The following is a 20,102-nucleotide window of genomic DNA, read 5'->3' as shown; positions in this document are numbered from 1 at the left end:
CCACATTCCTCTAGATTCTTTCTTTTTCTTTATCTTAAGCACTCATCAAATATTATCTATAAAATCAACGTATACATTTCTCTCTAGAATGACAGTTTCGCTCAAAAGTTTGGAGGGCGGGTTTAGCTTGTGAGTTTCCTAGGGCTGCCATAACTGTAAGAATCACAAACTGGGTGGCTTAAAACAATAGGAATATATTGCCTTGGTTCTGGAGGTTAGAAGTCTGAAAGCAAGGTGCCAGTAGGGCTGTGTTCCCTCTGAAACCTGTAGGGGAATCCTTCCTTGCTTCTCTGCTAGCTTCTGGTAGTTTGCTGGCAACCTTTGGTGTTTCCTGTCTTGTAGATGCATCTATAATCCTCCGTCTCCATGAGGCATTCTCCCTGTGCATTTCTATTCTTATATGGCTATCTTCTTATGAGGACACCAGCTGTATTGGATTAGGGGCCCATCCTACTCCAGTATGACCTCATTTTAATTATATCTGCAATGACCCTACTTCCAAACAAGGTCACAATTTAAGGTTTTGGGGGTTAAGACGTCAACATATCTTTTTTTAGAGGAGGACACAATTCAACCCAAAACAACTGGTAAGTGAGTTAAGACATTGTTTATATATTAAAATAAATATAGATGTGTAAGGAGAAGGAAAAATTCACATGCATTTCTAAGAAAAAGCTGGCAGCTTTTTGAAGTTCATCTCCTGGTGGCTGCTTCGGTTCCTCTCCACGATCCCCAGTGATATGACTTTCACCCGCCTCTTCACTCTCCTCCATCTTTAGGGTTTCCTTGGTGGAAAAATTTGAGAAGTGCTGATAAAGAACCATAACTGGTCTATCCGTCAGAGCTGGTTTGGCTGCGCAAAACTAAACACCCGGGACTTCCCTGGTGGTCCAGTGGCTAAGAGTCCACGCTCCCAATGCAGGGGGCCCGGGTTTGATCCCTGGTCAGGGAACTAGATCCTGCATGCCGCAACTGAGAGTTCGCATGCCACAACTAAAGATCCCGCATGCCGCAACTAAAAAAAAAGATCCTGCAAGCCGCAACGAAGATCCCGCATGCCGCAACTAAGACCCGGCGCAGCCAAATAAATAAACAAAACAAAACAAAACAAAACTGAACACCAACTTACAGCCACCTAATTAAATCAGGGTCTTCTTTTTCTTGTATGTTTCTATGCAATAAGAAGCCCAGAGAAGGGCAGCTCACTCATCCATCTGTACCATGTGCTTCTGTTCTCATGTTTACCTTCTCACAGTCACACGATGGCCTCGTCACCTCCAGCATTTTGTCTGTGTTCTAAAGAGGACAAAGGGCAAAGGGCTAAGTGCATGCCCTTGCTGTGTCTGAACTCTTTCTTCTGAGCCCTGCCCAGTCCCTTCCACTCAGTGGCCAGCACTCTGTCACATAGCCCTCAGAGCTGGGAAATGGAGTATATTAGCCAGGCATGAGTTCTGATAAGAAGCAGAGAAAGGATATTGACTCTACAACTTACCCTGTGTCCCCCAATTGGCTTTCTCCATTTCTTTTGCCCCATGGCTTGGGGACTGGTATAGATCTAGGCACACAGGAGACAGGCTGATGCTTGTGTACTGACTGCAAGGGATCTCCCCATCTTGTAGGCAAGACATTAAACGCAAAGGATGCAAATAATAAAATGCAGTACACGATCAAATGCCAGAACGAGTGGTACTCCAGAATACAGAGAAGGGAGAGGTCAATTCGAGTTACTGTAGCAGCTTCACAAAAGGGGATGAAATTCGAGCTGAATTTTGAAAGTGGGGCAGGATCAACAGCAGCTGTCGTGAAACCCTGTTTAGATCCCCCTACACATGCTCAGATGGCAGAAGGTAAAAAAAACCCTGTGTGCAGCCTCTTTCTCTTATTGCAGTCTGGGTGAGCCTTCCTGCACGTCCCACACTCAGACACAAAGCCTTCTATTGAGCTTTCTTGGAAATGACTCTACCTGAGACAGAAGAATTGGTCAATATCTGGGTCTCAACACTAGAGAAGCTCTTTTTGTCCAATCACACACCAGCCATTCCACTCTGATCCCAACACCCTTAGCAGTCATCACCATGCAGTCAACATTCCCTTTCAGGCCAACTCCCAACATCTAGAACTTGCCTCCACCCAAGAACTCTCCAGCAGAGGTTAGCTTTTTCCAATTGACACTTCCCAAGTACCACTACTAAGGGATTGCTGACCTTTCTGTGACTGCATGACATCCAGTTTGCCCCCTGCCCCCCAGCAGTTTTGATGTTTTCAAATGTTTGAACTTTCTCCACCATTTAGGCAACAGAGGGGGGAATCTGTATTCATTACCTGCAGGGCAGGGTACTATGGGAGGGATGCAGAGGGAAAGAAAAAAGTCGACACTTGGCTTCTGAATTTCAAGAGACACTTCTGGAACCTATGGCAGAGGGAAGAATTGGAGGGAAAGCGTTTATAAATTTAAAACGGAGTCTCCTAAGAACACAAAGTTTATGTCCCAAATAAAAGATTTTGAAGAAAGTATGTCAAACCTGGGGAGAAGTTTTCTTCCTGCAGAGGAAATAATAATTCTGCAATTTGTGGGAGAGGAAATGGATAGCATTAGACCCCGACGTGAATCTCTGAGGAAGGAAGTCTGTGCCCAGGTAGACTTGAGGGGTCTGGGAGCAGAGAGAATTTGGCCTCACTTTCTGGGGTGGGGTGGGAGGGGGTGGGACTGAGCATCCCAGGGAGCAGCTGAATGTCTTCCTGAGTGCTTGAGAGTAGCTCGGGAGAGGCGCTGACTGCCGGCAGACCTACAGAGGCCCTGTGGTTGGGTGACCAGGATGCAACATCAGAAAACAACAAGGTCATGGCAATGCCTGTCGCAGGAGCACGGGGGAGGCAGACACACGTGGGACACACATCGGCACCAGTGCCAGCATGAACCCATGATGACCAAGGGCCGGGTGCAATCTCCCCATCCCCACCCCATGCTGTGATGTCACCAATACCTCTGGGAGCTTGGCTGCAACCTTGGGGAGAAGGCAGGAAGGGGAATGTACTCAATTGACAAAGAAAATTCCTGGAAATTGTTTACCCTGAACTAGGATTAAGCCATGACGAGGAATAGGAGCTGGAGGTAGAAATTACCCAACAGAAAAATAAGAAACATGGGCAGCACACCTGAGAAATCTGGACTTACTGAATTTTTTCTTTTTTGAGATTCTACATACAATTAAAAATTAAAAAAAAAAAACTTCTATTTTAGAATAGATTCAGATTTACAGAAAAGTTGTGAAGATAGTACAGAGTTCCCATATACCCCATGTCCAATTTTCCCATATTACTCACAAATAATGAATCAGTATTGGTAGATTATTATTAACTAAAGTCCATATATTATTCATATTTTCTTAGTTTCTTCCTAATGTCCTTTTTTGGTTCCAGGATCCTTAAGAATACTCCATTACATTTAGTTGTCATGTTTCCTTGGGCTCCTCTTGGCTGTGACAGTTTTCCAGACTCTCCTTATTTTTGTTGACCTTAGTGGTTTGGGGAAGTACTGGTAGACTGTCTCTCAACTGGGATTTTTCTGCTGTTTTTCTCATAATTAGACTGTGATTCTGGGAGGAAGACCACAGAGGTAAAGTGCCATTTTCATTACATCACATCAAGGGTATATACCATCCACGTGATTTATCACTGCTGTTAACCTTGCTCATGTGGCTGAAGTGGTGTTTATCAGTTTTCTTCATTGTAAAGTTACTCTCCCCTCCCCCTTTCCATTTTGTACTCTGGAAGTCGCTAAGGGCAGCCCGTAGTTAAGGAGAGGGAATTTCTATTCCATTTCATTGAGGGCAGAGTATCCAGGCAATGATTTTGAATTCTTCTGCATGGGATATTTGTCTCCTCTCTCTCAATTAGTTACTTATTCAGTCATTGAATTATATCAATATGGAGTCATGGATATTTATTTTATTCTTTGGGTATAATCAAATATTGCTTTATTTTGCTGTTCAAATTGTTACAGCTTTGGTCACTGGGAGCTCTTTCAGTTGGCTCCTGTGTCCCCATCATTGTTCTGGCTGTTGATTAATTAAAAAAAAATTTTTTTTTTTGAGCCCTTCCTTACCTTCTGGCACAACAAGATGCTCCAGGCTCTCTTGTATATTTCCTGCCCTAGTCCTAGAGTCAGCCATCCCCCTGAAGAGCCCAGGTTCCTTTTACTGAAGAATGGTGTTAATAACAAGATCTGAGTGCCTGTGCATCTTGCTACGGGAGTGTTATTTCTAAGCCCACTCAGCTGACAGAGCAAGGACATATATGTACATGTACTGGCCCCTGTAAATATACATATCTGTAAATCTTTCCATATATCAACCTGTATCTGTATCAAGCTAAACATGAATTCATACTGATGTCTCCAACTCTAATCCCGTACCACAGGGATCATTCTAGCCTCCCCCTCCAACAGTGAAAAACCTGGTATCCACCACCCACTATTTATTTACTCAATTGTTCATTTGCAGTATACATGTATACGGTTTCATCACTATTCATCAGTTGTTTTTTTTTTAATCAATCTTGTTTCTCCCTCTCCTTGTTTTCGGCAGCGTTGGCTCCTTTAACCTCTGACACCCATAACTTCTGCTCCCTTTGCTTGCAGCCACGTCATAGGCGTTTGTACCTGAATATTTGTCAAATGCTGGCTTGACACGGGTCTTCCGTAAAGCTGGATGTCACCTACCCCTCATGTCCTTTGGTCTCCTCAGCCACCATCACCTTCCCCATTCTCTACATTCTGGTGGGGTAGCTGTGAGTCCGCAATCCCATTTTACAGACGAGAAGACGTCCCCCAGGAGTTCAGAGGCTTGCTCTGCTCCCTCTGGGACTGGAGTACACAACACCCATTTTCACGATCTCTCTATTCAACAACTATTATGGAGCCCCGTCTACGTGCCGGCGCCCGCGCTGCGCCAACGAGAAACACACCGGTCCCGCGCCGGAGTCAGCCGGCCCCGCGGGCGAGAGCCGCGGTAAACAGCTCAAGCGCCCCGAGGACGGCCTCGCGCAGCACGAGCGAGCGCCCGGCGGGGGGCGCAGTGCTGGGCCAGGAAAGGGCCGCCCTCGCTGGTCAGAGCGCTCCTGCTCCTTCCAAGGGTTGCAGCTGCCCGGGAGAAGAAGCAAGGCTGAACGCTCCAGCAGCCATCCGCCGGCTCTCTGGGCGACCGGCACCCCGGCGCCGCCCCGCCTCTCCCGCCAGGCCCCGCCCACCATAGGCCCCGCCCACCCGCCGAGCCCACGCTCCGGCCCCTGACGATATTCGCCGGAAATTGCCGAAGCCCCTCTTTTTTTTTTTTTTCCTTCCTCTCTCCTTTCCCTGCTCTCCCTTTTCCTTTCACCCGGGTTCCCTCTGCCGTGATTTCCCCCCTCCCCCTCCTTCCTTCCCCATTTGAAACCAAGATGGAGGCTCGCGGCTGCCGCCGGCGCCCGTGATCCCGGAGCTCCCGCCGGCCACGGGCCCCCGCCCTCGCGACTGCGTGTCCGGCACGGTGCGCGCTGCTGCTCGCGCTCCGGCCGGCGCCGCCGAGGCCGTGGCTACGCGCCCCCGCCCCGCGGCCGGCTCGCGGCTCTCGGGCGGAGTCCTCGTCTATGTGGGCGCGCTCCTCCGGCCGAGCCGCCGCCGCCGCCGCCCGCCGCCGCCCCGGGGCTCTGCGTCCACGCGCCGGGCGCGGGCAGCTGGGCGCTCGGCGCCGCCAGGCCAGGCGCGGAGCGGGCGGCGCGCGGTGCTAGGGGCGCGGGGCCCGAGCCGGGCGCGGCCGCGGGCGCCGCCGCAGCCATGAGCGGCAGCAGCGGCGGCGCCGCCGCCCCCGCCGCGTCCTCCGGCCCCGCCGCCACGGCCAGCGCGGTGAGCTCGGGCTGCGGGGGCGGCGCCGGCGAGGGGGCCGAGGAGGCGGCCAAGGACCTGGCCGACATCGCGGCCTTCTTCCGATCCGGTGAGTGCAACTGCGCCGCTGCCCGCGCGCGCCCCGCCAACCCCGCCGCGGAGGCGCGGTCCGCGGGCCCTGGCGCGCCCGGTGCTCGCCCGCCCGTCGGGCCCGGAGCGCGCTCGCCCAGGCCGCTTCCCCGCGCCGGGGCTCCCGGCTCCACACCGGCGGGTCCCGCTGCCTGCGCCGCCCCCCGTGCCGCGGCTCGGCCCGGACGCCGCCGGCTCGCCCTTTCCTGCGCCCGCCCCTCGTTCCAGGGTGAAATCTCCCCGTCGCCCGCCCCGGAGGCTACAGCTCCACCGGTTGGGGCGCCGGCTCTTTGTCTCTTTCGAGGGAGGGCCGAGGAGGCGGCGGCGGGGACGGCGAGGGCGGAGGCCCCTGTCCCGGAGGCCGAGAGGACGGGGGCGGCGGGGCCAGGCCCGGGAATGCGGGCTCTCATCTGGGCCGGTCTCCGGGGGTGATTTGTCCCTGGCCCCTCGTCGACCCCGTAAGCCGCCGGGTTTCTTCGCTCGGTCCTCTAGCCTGTCACCTACCCAGACTCGATCTACACTTCTGGGAAACGGGGCAGCCATGGCACCCACCGCCCAGGGAGGAGGGGAGGTGGTGGCAGACATGAAGCGCGGCCGGCCGGGCGATGGGTGAGCCATTGTCTCCGGGGGTGGCCCGGGAGGGACATCTGGGAACGTGGTGACCCCGGGGGGCGGCACGGGGCCGGCACTCGCGGGGCACTGCCTGGGAGGCAGTGCCAGGTGGCCCGGTGTCTCTCGGGCGAGGAGGGGGGTGGCCGCGGGAGAGGCGAGCTTTGCGGCCGGCCCGCGGGGAGGAGGCGCGGGAGGCGTGACAGGGCGTCCCCGGGACCCCGGCGGCGGCGCCTCCTCCCGCCCGGGCCCAGATCCCGCGTGAGCTGGCCCCGCGCCCCGCGTCCCCGAGCCCAATCCCGTTGGCTGGCGCGTCCGGGCGGCGGCAGCCTCGGGGCCCGCAGCCCGGAGCGCAGCGCCCAGCGGGCCAGGTGCGGGGCAGGGAGGATGCAGACTCGGCGCTCGAGAGCCGAGGAGGGCGGGCCAGGTCGGGGCCGCGGCGGGCGGGCGGGCGCGGGGCGCGTGCGGAGTGCTGGCGGCGGCTCCCGGGAGGACGGCTGGGCCGGGGACGTCGGGGGAGCGGCCTGCGACGGGGAGCGCCCCGGAGGCCGGCGGCTCACGTTCCTTCGTGGCCTCTTCCAAAATCAAGTCGCCAAATTCGGTGAGATCAGTTCGGTAATCCGGGTCACAGGGAGCAATTTGCAGCGGGAGGGCGATGGTCGGAGGCAGAAGTGAGCAGTGCCGGTGCATCCCTGGTTTAGTACTGTCTTCCCTCGTTTTCTTGGTCTTTGTCAGGTGGGGTTACTTTTGAGTCATTATAAGAGGTTGGTTGTGGCTGGGAGTGACATACGCCGACTCAACACTGTCAGCTTGGGGTTAATATACTCCCCACTGCTCCCTCTCCCCGCGAGGTCCCCGCAGAAAGCAGAGGTTTAGGAAAACATGAATTCCTTCAAATGAAAGCCTTTTTTTTGGTGCAACTAGCCCGATAGAGAAGCCCCGTCTTACCTCTTAATAGCAGACCTGGGACGTCTTCCCTTCATGCCCTGCAGCTAAGTCTAGACTGTCTTCTCTCTGTCTTTACCACCTGTCACAGAATAGTGGATTCTGTGCAGAATTCAGCTCCTTTCTCTTAGAAAGGCGCCTGTGCCCTGGTGATGGAATTTTTGGTGCTTTCTGAGACCAGACTTTCTCATATCTTTATTATGCATAGTAGAGAAGTCACTTCTTTCGCTCAGAAGAGCCTCAAAAGACATCAGGTTGGACTGGATGCTCCCAGAAAACTTGCTCCCAGTCAGTGTGGCTGTCCGCAGGCTTTACCTGGCGAGATAAGTCTGTTGGTGGCCATGCCTAGGCCTGTGCTCTTGATCCTCTGCTCGGTCTCCTGTACATGTTCAGTTTGGGGCAGAGCCAGTCGGTGCTGCCCACGGGTTTATTCCTTTCTTCCTCCTTCCAAAATGATTGGGCAAACTGCCCCTTTAGTTATCTGACTTGGAATCAGGAACCAGAGCAGATTTTAAGTAGACAGCAGTTGCGCCGTCCCATCCCAGGGGTAGCCTGGAACATCTTTTAAAAGTGCTTTTCCCTCCTTTGGGCAACTCTGAATCCCTGACCTAGATCTTGGCTCCAGCATCTAGGGCAGTGATATCTGGCAGAGGGAGGGTGGAGGGGGACCGTTCAGTTGGATTGGTCGGGTGGGATGGGACGAACGTTTAGACAGATGAAGCAGGAGGACCCTGGGTGGGGACCTCACCTGGTAGAATGGCTCAGGCAGGGGTCCTCCTGGGCAGTTTGGATTGAATGTGGATGGCTGAACAGAGAGGTCAAGTCCGTTAGTAAAATCGAACATTTTTTCCTAAGGTGTAGAAACACAGGAAATAGGTTCTCGTTGACTGGGGGTGGACAGATCCGGGTGTGAACATTTTTCCAGGGTGTTGTGAGCCTGGTACTTAAGATTGCCAGTCTGACTTAGACAAGGCGTTTCTACTGGTTGCCTTTCATTTCTTGGCCCTGGAACCGTTTGCTTGGCCGCCTTATTTTCTTTCCTCCTTTTTGTTCCTTGTCTGTCCTGCATTAAACTTTATCCTTGTAGTCACCGATTGAAAACTGGTACCCATGGTTGGATGAAAGAAGGCGAATTTAGCTTGATAGAACTTTTAAATAATTAGAGCAGTTCAGGCATAGAATGGGCTGTCATGATTACTGGGCACACTCAAGCAGGGGCACTGCCAACGGCCAGGGTTCGGAGCTGGGTGCTGGCGGCAGGACTCCTGCACTTACTTGGAGAGGGTCTGGGGAGATGGCTCAGGGGCTGTTGCCTCCTTGGATTCTGTAGTTCCCTCTCAGCCCCCAGCACCTAGTGGTTATTCTTCACTTTTCTTTTAAAAAGGCATCACAAACCTGAGCTGGTCCATTAAAAAATTTTTTTTTAAATGTTACGGAAGAGGAAGCAGGCTTCTAGGGAGGTTGAATGACTTGCTCAGAGTGGAGCTCCGGTAGAGGTGGGGTCAGGGCCAGGAAACATGCCCCTGACTCTGGGCTTCTTTCCCGGATGCCTGTCGTGGCCAGGACTTTGCCTACATTAGTTCTCAATCCCACCGGGACCAATCACTTCTATCGCCAGTCTCTTTTGGGGCTCTGTTCTTGTGGCAATAAGTCATTCTTTCAGAGCTTTCCCTGTAACCTTTCTGGAGTGTGTGTGGGGTACTTACATAAATGCATTATTTTTAACCTGCTTGGCATGTTTTAGGTTGGCATTAAATGAATGTGCAGAGAATAAGGGTTTGTGGTTATTATGAAGCGTCATGACTCATCGTGCTGTGTTCCTTTCATTACTAAATCTTATTCTGGACTCCTGGCTGCTGCGCTTCTCTTTCCAATGGAATATGTGAAGACAGTCGAATGTGTTCCTTAGTGAGGGAGCAGTCTGCATATCCTTCTATGTTGGTATAATGGTTTCCTCATGGAATATCGAGGGAACTTGTCTTTGTATTTACGCTTCTAACACCACTTAAGTAGCTGGCTTCTGAGCTTGTGTTGCTGCTGCTTTGTATACTTAGAAGCCTGGCGGCTTTGGTCTTTGTGAGCACCAATAATAATTAGCAGTTGGTCCTTGTTACCCTCAATGTTTTGAAAAGGAAAGTTGAAGAAAATGAAACTTGATAGTGCAGGTTGGTTTCCCCTTTCTCAGTGGCACAGTGAGGCTCAGTTTTAGAGGAGAGCAAAGAGATAGCTGAAAATATCCTGTAAGCGATTTTCAAGAAATCAAAGAGCAGTGAAACAATCATTGAAGGAAACTTTCCATTGAGACCTTGTAAACTGACTTATTGACATGGAATATTATATTTTTTCCTTTGCGATGTAACCATCCAAGATTCAAATGAAGATTTAGATGAAGCCATTTAAACGATTAACCAAGATTTAAATGAAGCCAGTGGTTCTGTTTGAGATGAGGCATGTGGTTTAAGTATGTTTTTCAAATGTATATTAAAAATACATGATTAGGATGGCCTTTTCAGACCTCTTAAATGTTATGATAGATTTGGGATTTGTTTCTAAGTGAAAGATGTGTTTGGAGCTGTCATAATCTAAATCAGCTCTATCTGATATTTAAGTTTATTTACTTGACTCCTCTACTGAGAAAATTTTCTCTCATATCCTTGGTGGAATTCCAGAGAAAAGTCAAATTCTTACTCAGTAGCCACACTTTACTGCCTAGTAAAGTCACTTATGTTGCTCGGAATGAATTGTGTTTTACTATGAAAAGCAGTCTTTAACAACCCCCTTCTTTCCTCCTCGGTTCTATAATGAATTGGTTTTTGTTTCCTGAAGTGCATTGTCTTGACAGATTTTTAGTAGCGCCGCTGGCAGAACAGTAGCTACTCCGTGGATGGTGAAGAGATGGTTTCGGGTGAGAACCCTAGTGCATTCCCCTGAAAGGTAGTGGTACCTCTGATGCCACTGCTCGTTTCTTCCTGTCGCGAGTGTTCAGCTGAGTGGACTTGGGTGAACTGACTGGGGTGACTGTGTTGTTTGTCTTGTGGACAGAGATGCTGTCTTTTGTATCTTCTCCCTGCTTCTCAGCCCCGCTGAAGCCTCCCTCATGGGCAGTGAACGGGATGGGCCCACGGGCGCAGAAGGGGTAAGAGGAATTAGATGGTACAGAGACAGAGTTCTCTTTTGTTCTCCTCCAGATTCTGCTGCTGAGCTGCCCGGCAGGCCCTGGGCAAGGGGATGAGCATGCATGGGAACCTGCCCAGTGTGCCTTGCGAATGGCAATTCTGGCAGATGTATTGTTATTATTATTATTATTATTATTATTCACCTGGAGCCATTCTGGGTATCGCTATCGCTGTGTCTCTGAATTAGGGCAGAGGAGCAGAAAGGAGCAAGGCTGTGTGGATCAGGACCCCGCAGGGCGCCTTCGCCTCTGCCTGCTCTGCATGGCCCTGGGCTCCTGCACCCGCTGTGGAGGCACTGCCTGCCCGAGCCTCTGGCCCCTGCTCCTGCCACAGTGCTCGGCCCCGACCAGACCGCAGTGTCACTCCGTCTTGCCACTTGATAAAGAGGAGACCCTGGCTAGAGTTTCCAACGCCGTCTCTCAGCATTGTCACATCCTTGAGCCTTCCATGCAGACGGTCTTGTTTATGGGAATTCTTGCCCCAGTGGTTAATGGTTGGCCAGTGCCTGAGTCTCATGTTCCCTTCTCATTTGGTAATGGAAGCACTCAGTTTGCTTACGGAATAGTTGTTACCTTAATTTCCTCTTTTTTGTTCCCTCTCCACGTAAGGAAGCCCCTGGAAACCCAAGTTCTGAACCACCTGCCCTCTGGGAAAGGTTATATATGTCTGGGGCGAGAGCGAGAGTGAGAGTAGGGTGTGTGGACTTTCCAAGCGCAAGGTGTAGGGGCTTGAGCTGGAGAAAGGCGTTTCTCTGGGGTTGCTGGGGTTTTTCCCTTGTGAGACCTCCTGGTCAGTCTGGACTATTTGATCTAATGCCAGATGTGCTCTGGCAATATGAAACCTCCCTTTGGTGATAAATATACTTGAATTGTAGATTACTGACTTTTTTGATCAGCCACATGTCTACTCTTCTCTGGTTGGGGAGGATTGCAGAGTAATCTATAGAGCAGATCTTGTGTTTTGGAAGCATCACACTATTTGGGCTCTGTCATAAATTAGTACATTTTAACAGTTACCCTGACAGGGGAAGCTTTAATGGAAACGTTAGTGAACACACAGAATAGATTCTTGGTCTAGGGTACTTTGCGTTAGCAGTGTCCGCGTGAGTTCATCAGGCTTATTTTCTTACAGCTTGTAGCCCTGTTGTGGACAGCGATGAATTGCACTCGGTTTCTGTTCAGGAGGGGTTTCTGCAAGGTCCTGCCAGCTGCATGGCCCTCCCCTCTTTTCCTTCAGTCTCAGGAAGGTACTTGGTATGCTGCTCTGTTCCTGTCCGGCTGCTGGGAAGGGCTAAGGCCCTTTGCTGTCTGCTGTGGTTGTTAGCATTAAAAGGAGTAGGTGTGAACAGATAAACTGTGGTACATCCATTCAGCTGATGCCGAGTGAAGGAAGCCTGTTTCAAAAGGCTACATAGGATTCCACTTGTATGACATTCTCAAAAAAATAGAATTGCAGGGACAGAGAACAGACTGGTTGATTGCCAGGAGTTAGGGGTGGGGAGAGCGTGACTGCAGAGGGGCAGTGTAAGGGGCATTTTGAGGGATGATGGAACTGTTGTGTATCCTGGCTGTGGTGGTGATTCTATATATTAAAATTCATAGAACTGTACGTGGAAAAAATAATCCAGTTGTACTGTATTATAATGTAAAACATAACATTAAAAAAAGGCTAACCACAAACTGGGGGAAAACATTTATATTACAAATCAGACAAAGAATTAATATACAGGATTAAAAAAAGGCTTCCTCACATCAATAAGGAAGTAATCCAAAAGGGAAATAGACAATTCAAAGTACAAAATGGCCAACACATATTCAGGGAAATGCAAATAAAAACTGTGAGATACCAACAAAAGTCAAATCTAATAGAAGTCATTTATCTAGGTAAACTTGAACAAAACTGAGTTATTTTAGAAAGATTTTTTATTGATTTTAAAGATAGTAAGAGTCAAACTGACCTACATGGGACCAAACTTCCTGAAACATCTCGGGGTCACCTAGGGAGACTTTGAAGATAACTATGGGGAAGTAAAGATCCTTTTCTTGGATTCTGTAAGAAGCGTAACTTGGGAGTCCATTTGGCATATAAGTCAAGTCTGCTGACTTAAAAAAACTGTCTTTAGATACACACAGTCACCTGCTTCCAATTTTCCCACTCCAGTGAGTTTTGCTGCTGTCCAGATAGTAAAAGAGTAGCACATGCAGGGTGGTCCGCTGTGCCTCGACATTCCTGGTGTTGAAGAAGGAATTTCTGGGAATAAGTTTCATTTGGGGGAGGGGGTGTTGTTCCTGCATTAATACTTACGTGAGGTCATTTGCCCTCTGTTCATGGACCTTCCTGTGTGTAATTGACTCTGAAGCTCTGTATTTCACAGTGTTGATGGTTAACAAAGGAATTTATAAAGTGTTAGTTTCCCCACTTGACTCATAACCATAAAATAAAGCTGAACTTGAGAAAAACACAATTCAAATTTAAAAGTATAATCCTCAAATATTTTTAGATAGGTTTTGTTGGTGTCTCATTTCTCTTTGTGTGTGTGTATCTTGGAAAAGTCGTAAAACACCCCTGTTTGGAATTCTGTGGAATGGGTGGTTTCAGTACAAGAAGAAATGAATATATCAGAGACTGAGTTTAAAAAAAAAATTTATTTATTTATTTATTTATTTTTGGCTGCATTGGGTCTTCGTTGCTGCGCGTGGGCATTCTCTAGTTGTGGCGAGCGGGGGCTACTCTTCATTGCGGTGGCTTCTCTTGTTGCGGAGCACGGGCTCTAGGTGCGTGGGCTTTAGTAGTTGCGGCACGTGGGCTCAGTAGTTGTGGCTCGTGGGCTCTAGAGCGCAGGCTCAGTAGTTGTGGCACACGAGCTTAGTTACTCCGCGGCATGTGGGATCTTCCTGGACCAGGGCTCGAACCTGTGTCCCCTGCACTGGCAGGTGGGTTCTTAACCACTGCGCCACCAAGGAAGTCCCACAAAGACTGATGTTTGAAATCTATTTTAAAAGAACCCATGTTTCTTAGTATATGTGAAGAGGCATGTATAAATGACGTGTGTTTTAATTTTAATTTGAAATTTATGCCTATGAAAAGTCTGTGAGAGGTCGGTCAAAACAGTATATATTTACAATTGTTTTCCATCGTTGATTCCTTTTACTTCACTTCCTCTTCTCGTGCTGATCCACATCTTCCGGGATTCCTTTTTCCTTCATTGCTGCTGCTGTTGAACGCCGTGTCTGCAAACCCAAGCAGGGTACTCCTGGGCCATTTGGATTCTGAAAGTTGTATGTTTTCTTACTTGCTTTTACTCTCAGTTAATCCTTGTCCTTCATGGCAGATGTGCTAGGATCTTCAGGAATAACAAAATACATGTTGTTTTTTGGATAACTTTATTAGTTTAGCTTTTAAATGATAAGGACCCAAAAGTACAATTCGTCTATTATTCATTCTGAAGGTGCACACAAATATATTGGGAAGCAATACTTTGATTAGAATGTTGCTGTAAGTATTTCTACTGAACTAGAGTCACTCATACAATGAAATCTCTAAAGTTTAAATTGTCTAATATTTTGGCATCCTAATAACGAACAGATTTTTCATGTCTAATACTAAACAAATAGATGTTTCTTGCTTGTAGGTAGCTTTATTTTATTTTTTTTTAATTCATGATTATGAGAAATCCCTTCCAGCTCTCTCTGCCCTTTTCAGGACCACAGTGATGATAGCTGGCATGCAGGGGACCCTTACTAGCTCCAAAAAGCCAGATTGCACAGAGGCAGAGTATGTTTCACACATTTATTTCGGAGTTATTTCACCTCCATTGAAATGTTGTTGCACTGTCTTAATACATCTTGGGTTCAGGACCGTTGAGAACCGGTGCTAATTCGATGGTTTCCAGGCCAATCTGTTTCCTTCCCATGACAGTTCCGTTCACGTGTCCCTGGATGGGAGCCTCCGGGAGAGCAGCTCCTGACGGGACTCGTGAGCTTCAGCATTTCGTTAGCTGGCTGTGTACCTGTTTCTTTCCTGATACTTAACCGCAGTCTGAGAGATGCAGGATCTGCAGGGTTCGTTGTTGGGCATCTCTCGTCTCCATGGCATTGCTTACAGGTCCTGTCTCAGCTCTGCTGGTTGCTGAACACACAGAAGGGGACAGCCTGTTGGTGAGATGGGAACTGCCCCCCTGAACCAAATTACTGGAAACCTTTGACTGTAGACCCTATGCAGGATTAAGGTGGGATGATGGTAGATTTCCCGTGACAGCTTGCAGTGTGGATCGGGGGCTGTTTTGGGGGCAAGTAGGATGACGGGCGGTCTTGGAACAGCCCTCTGCCTCTCCACGAGCTTTGCTGTAACCTAAATCTTTAGCAGCAGCTGCCAGAGCAGCGTGGGAGGCAGGACCCCCAGCCGTCAGGGGTCAGGTAACACCTTTGGAATTAGGCTCTATAAGCGGGTAAAATAAGTGCATCCAGAAAGCAGTAACCTGCTTGTAAGGTCAGAGAATGATATTTAAAATAGGTTTATTTTCTTGTCTCCACATGTTGTTAATGCCAGTCCTGTCCTTCAAGAAAACATGGTAAAGTCTTTCTCTTAACTATTCTCTCTACTGCTGCTACCATCTGAGTGCTTGTGATTCGAGATGCTGTGCAGGTGTTTTATATACGTTTTCTTATGTAAAATCAAATCCCCCTTCCAGCAGGTGGATGCTATTTCTGGGTTAGGATGAGGATCTCAGCCTCTGGGGAGGTTGAATGACTGCCCCAGTTTGCACTGCCTGTAGGGGCTCAAGCTGGAATTTAAACCCATGGTTGCCAGACCACAAAGCCCGACATGCCCTTTCCTTCCCTGATGGAGGGAGAGAGTAGAAATGACCCTCCCTCTGTACAGCATCCCACAAGGTACTGTGTTGTAACTTTCAGATCTTTAAAACTGAATATGTATATCCTTGTGTGTTGAGGACGGAAGCTGTAATTTAAAAGTCTCACACCAAACAAAAGTGGAATGAAAGATTCCAGGATAGAGCAAGCATTTTTTTCACGTTGGTCTGAGCCCTATAATTTAGCTTCTATGCCTTTCCTTTTGTCACCTAATTAAAAATGATGTTCCTTTTTACATAAATAACCCTGGTAACCCCAGCTTTCCCACTGAGGTGTATTGAGTTTTCCTGGCTCCCAGCTGTTTCTGTCTGGGGAGGACTTCTGTGGAAGTGCTGGTCCCTGTTTCCCTGGCTGTGTGGACTTGGCCGGGGAGGAAGTGTCTGCGGTGGTCAAGGTCAGCTGTCAAGGTTAGCGGAGGGAAGTTTGGGAAGGGCGGGGAGAGGCTGGCGGGGGAGGGAAGTTTTTTCAGCGGGTTGATGTGTGTGACACCTTATAAAGATTACTGGGGCTTCCTTTCTGACTGAGGAAGGGAGCACGGGTTGGGGAGTGGGGAGGGGCCAGAGGCTGTTAAGCTGCTTTGTCGGGGACAGTTTTATTATAAGGTGGGTGTGGTCACTCCTGGGTTCTTTCTGTGTAGCTATTTTGTTGCAGCCACTCATTTCTTTGCTGTTATTCATGGAAACGTGCCCATAGATGATGAATGTTGTGGTCATGGGGAATAGATTTATTTTCCACCATCCCCTTTTAGTGAGATAACTATCGGGCATGTGTTCTAGGTTTTCCTACATGTGGGGTGCATTTTCGTCAGTCACACCTCACCTGCCCCTCCCTCCCCAAACTGTAGCCTGATTTTATTCGATGCTTCAGGTTTACTGCACGTGCAGTTCCCAGCAGCATTTCCACACTGGGAACGTGATCTGTTTTCATGTGTCTCTGAGTAACTCCACATCTGCCTTGGACTTTTACTGTTTCAGTCAGAGGATGGTTGAAATGCTGTTGTCTTGGATGTAGACATTATATAACTGGAAGGTGTATTGTACTCTTAAAATCTGCTTTTCATTTCCTCCTGGTTTACTCAAGGAGTTTCTAAGTTTCAGGTTTTTTCATTTTTGTTTAATTTTCACTTTTAAAAAATTTCTAAAATTACAAAAGTAGGATTGGCCTGCTGTTTAATGGGAGAGTATGTGCTTTTGACATGCTGTTGTAGTTTATCTTTGATTTTAAACCAACAAAGGAGGTACAAGGCTGAAATTCATATCAACTTAGTCAAATTGAGATTTCACTGTATGTATCATTTTTGGCTATTTAGTTGGTTCATGTCTTCATTGTTGATTACATTTAAAGTTCATTGAGGTTTTCTTTTTGAGGGGCGGGAGCAGGTAAGTTTGTTTTGAGAAGCCAGTATTCATGTTCAAAGAACTCAGATTCCCCAGTTGTTACTATTTCACCTCAGGTGCATCACCTACCCCTCCCCTCCCCACGCCCCTCTAGATACACACACACATACACATACATATATATTTTGTATATATTAAATTTACATATTACTTTGTTTCTGAACCATTTGAGAGTAAGTTGCAAGGTGAGGGTGCCCTTATCTGTAAAAGGTGGCTCGATAGTATTGTCTTAAGAGCAAGGACATTCTCTTACAGTAGTGACCCAAATCGTTAACTTTGATATAATATTATTATATAAATCTGCTGACTCTAATAACATTTTACCCGTTCTTCCAGAAACTGTTGGCGATTAAAAATATATTGGTGGCCCAGCACTCTATCCAGGACCACATATTGCATTTGGTTGTCATGTCTCTTTCATTTTAATTTGGAACATCTCCCCAGCCTGTCTCTTTTGTTGCTTTGATATTTTTGAAGATTCTGGTCACTTCTGTGGAAGGCTGTCCCTTGGTTTGGGTTGTATGATTCCTGGGTTCAGGTCGTGCATTTCTGGCATAAGGGCTGTGTCCTTCCCCGGGTGCCCTGACAGGGACACAGCTGTCAGCTGCCCCATTGTGGGACGTTTGTTCAGTTTGGTCATTTGATTTAGGTGGTGACTACCAGGTTTCTCCACTGTATTTTTCCCTTGTAATTAGTGTCTTGTGGGGAGATAATTTGAGACTATGTAAAATCCTGTTCCTTTCCCGACTTTCATTTGCTGGTTGTCTCCGTTGATGACTTTTGCCTGAATCAGTGATTACTATGATGGTTCCAAGATGATGATTTTTCTAACTTCAGTATGTCTTCTGTATTTCGTTGGTTTTCGACCGTAAGGCAGAGCCTCTCCTTCTGCCCTACTTATTTATTTATATAAGTGTGGCCTCATGAATTCCTGTCTCATTCAGTGGGTTATAATCCTTTGTTACCATTATTTAGTTTGATGCTCAACTTGTCCAAGATCTGGCCATGATGTCCTTTCAGGCTGGCTCCTTTATCTTTTGTGACATGTTCCCATCATTTTTGGGGCACTTTGTTATTTTCTGACACAGTAAAATATTCCAGGCTTATGTTGTCCTTTCCTTACTCCAGCCCTGAAATCAGCTGTTTCTCCAAGGAGCCCTGGTTCATTTTAGCAGAAAACAGCACTAAGAAACTCAGTCTGGGCACTAAGTGTACTTATTGCTACAGGGGTTTCGTTGCTTCTAGAACCTCAGTGCACAGAGCTAGGAAGTGGGGAGTATGTGTGTATGTCCACACATACATGTATATGCACACACACACGGTGTCACATGCACACGTGCCGCTGTCTTTTTGTGCACCTGTCTGTCTAGAATAATAACCATGAGTTGATACTCATGCCTTCAATTCCAGTCCAGTACGACAAACTGCATTTCAGTCTTGCCTTTCCCAAATTTGTAATTCCCTTCTCTGACGGTGAAGGCTCCTTTTATCCTCAGTGTCTTTGCTGATTTACTCAGTCCTAGAAAATGCAGTAAGCAGTTTCAGAATGCTAAGCCATACCACTGTGATTAAAAGGAACCTACATCTTCAAGTTGAAACTGTTCAAATCGGCAGTTAGTGGTCAGCTTCTGTTCAGCTCTTTGCCTTGTCACTTAGTCACCCAAAGAAAACAGATGAAGTCATGCGCTGGAACTCCCCCGAGGCATGTTTAAGAAAAGAGCTGCCAGACTCCATCAACAGCTCACTTTCTGGGGATGTGGAAGTGCAAAATTGAAAAATAAGGAGTTGCCAAAAAAGAAAGGGAGATTGATTTCTAATAAGTATGGTTTATAAAGCTGACACCTGTTGTGGGAAAAACAGTTTATCATCTTCATTTCCATATACTAATTGCTGGAAGAGAGGAGGAAAAAGGAAAGTGTTGAGATAATAAGAATGAATGATGAGACGTGAGGGATGGCCTGGGACCAGGTGTGTGTTAGGATGAGGATGGGGCAGGGGTGGTCTTTTCACAGGAATCCATCACATGCTCCGAGTAGGGGAAGGAGCTGAGTCCCTCTGGAGGAAGTCATGAGTCACGACTTGGGAGACCTGCTTGCTGCCCTTCATTGACCAAATGTTTCTTCCCAGAAACCACCTGCAGTAAATTTCATGCCGCTGTGTAGTGTCTGCTTTAGCGCGGGGTTTCTGGGACGTGTGTGTGTGCACTCAGTTCTAGAAACCGTAGACCACTGGGTGCAGATCTTTCTTATGTTACAGGCAAAGTGAATATTGGCTGTTCAGTGTTTTGCTCCATTAAATGATGACATAGAACATGGGCCCTTGTTTTGGGGAGACAGTCTCGATTTCATGTATTGTGTTCTGTATTTTCTGTGACTGTTCTCATGCTTGTTAGAGTGTGCTCTGGAGTATTTAGCCTCTGTACCTCTACAGGCCCTTTCTACAACTAGACATTTTAGCAAGAAGAATCATAATTTGCTTATTAATGTTTTAAGGATGAAAGCCTTTTGATTTAGAAAATTTGGAGAGTAAAAGGTCATGATTGCTAATTGGTCAAGCATTCTGGGGAAGGACTTTTGGGTGCTGAAGATGTTCTGGAATTAGCTAGTGGTGATGGTTGCACACATTGTGAATAAACTAAACCCCACTGAATTATACACTTTACAAGGGAAAATTTTATAGTATGTGAGTTACATATCAAGAAAGTTATGGCTAAATGGGCAATATTTCAGATTCTTAAACAGCTTTATTTATTGTGTGCTTAAGCCACCAGCTGTTTAATTTTCATAGTCCTCTGCAAGGTAGGCAGTGACATCCAATTTTATACCTGAGGGAGGGGACTCAGAGAGGGTTTTTAAAACTTCCTGTAGGTTAGTAGCTATTAGGGGTGGCCAGGAGGATGCCGAGTGCAGTGGTGTTCTCCCCCAGGTGGGTGTCCCGGTGGAAAGCAGATGATGCCTGCGGAGAAGGATGGTTTCTCCCGCTGCGCCATGCATATCACACTGAGGTATGTGACACCATTCAGGGAGCTTTCTGTGTCCCTTTTTTTGGTGTCAGTGAGAGGGAAAAAAAAGTCACTCTTTGAAGGAGGGCGTTGTGGATAAGATCTGGTTGGGCT

The 20,102-nt window shown here is 48.0% G+C and overlaps 1 protein-coding gene and 1 long non-coding RNA gene across 6 annotated transcripts in view; one reads left to right on the top strand and one right to left on the bottom strand.

Annotated features, from left to right (window-relative positions):
* Positions 1 to 592: 592 nt before the first annotated feature.
* On the bottom strand, positions 593 to 5,250 carry LOC309659088. The gene is made up of 3 exons (XR_014262571.1): positions 1,493 to 5,250; positions 1,130 to 1,296; positions 593 to 785 (listed from the first exon to the last, which is right to left on the bottom strand). It is a non-coding gene; the product is annotated as an uncharacterized lncRNA (long non-coding RNA).
* Positions 5,251 to 5,673: 423 nt separating this feature from the next.
* The window catches only part of TRIO (trio Rho guanine nucleotide exchange factor), a 373,890-nt gene continuing 359,461 nt past the window's right edge, over positions 5,674 to 20,102 (top strand). For 2 of the 5 annotated variants that reach the window (XM_082458354.1, XM_082458353.1), the window contains exon 1: positions 5,674 to 5,969. In XM_082458354.1, the coding sequence (XP_082314480.1) occupies positions 5,813 to 5,969 (157 nt within the window). In that variant the 5' untranslated portion in view covers positions 5,674 to 5,812. Of the gene's footprint in view, positions 5,970 to 6,004; positions 7,200 to 20,102 lie in introns of those variants that run through there. The other 3 variants (XM_082458351.1, XM_082458350.1, XM_082458352.1) reach the window with 3 other exon arrangements.

Source organism: Balaenoptera physalus (assembly GCF_965194825.1).
Source record: "Balaenoptera physalus genome assembly, chromosome: 3".
Taxonomy (NCBI): domain Eukaryota; kingdom Metazoa; phylum Chordata; class Mammalia; order Artiodactyla; family Balaenopteridae; genus Balaenoptera; species Balaenoptera physalus.
The sequence above is the reverse complement of the archived record's forward strand: the minus strand, read 5'-3'. Positions and strand labels throughout refer to the sequence as shown.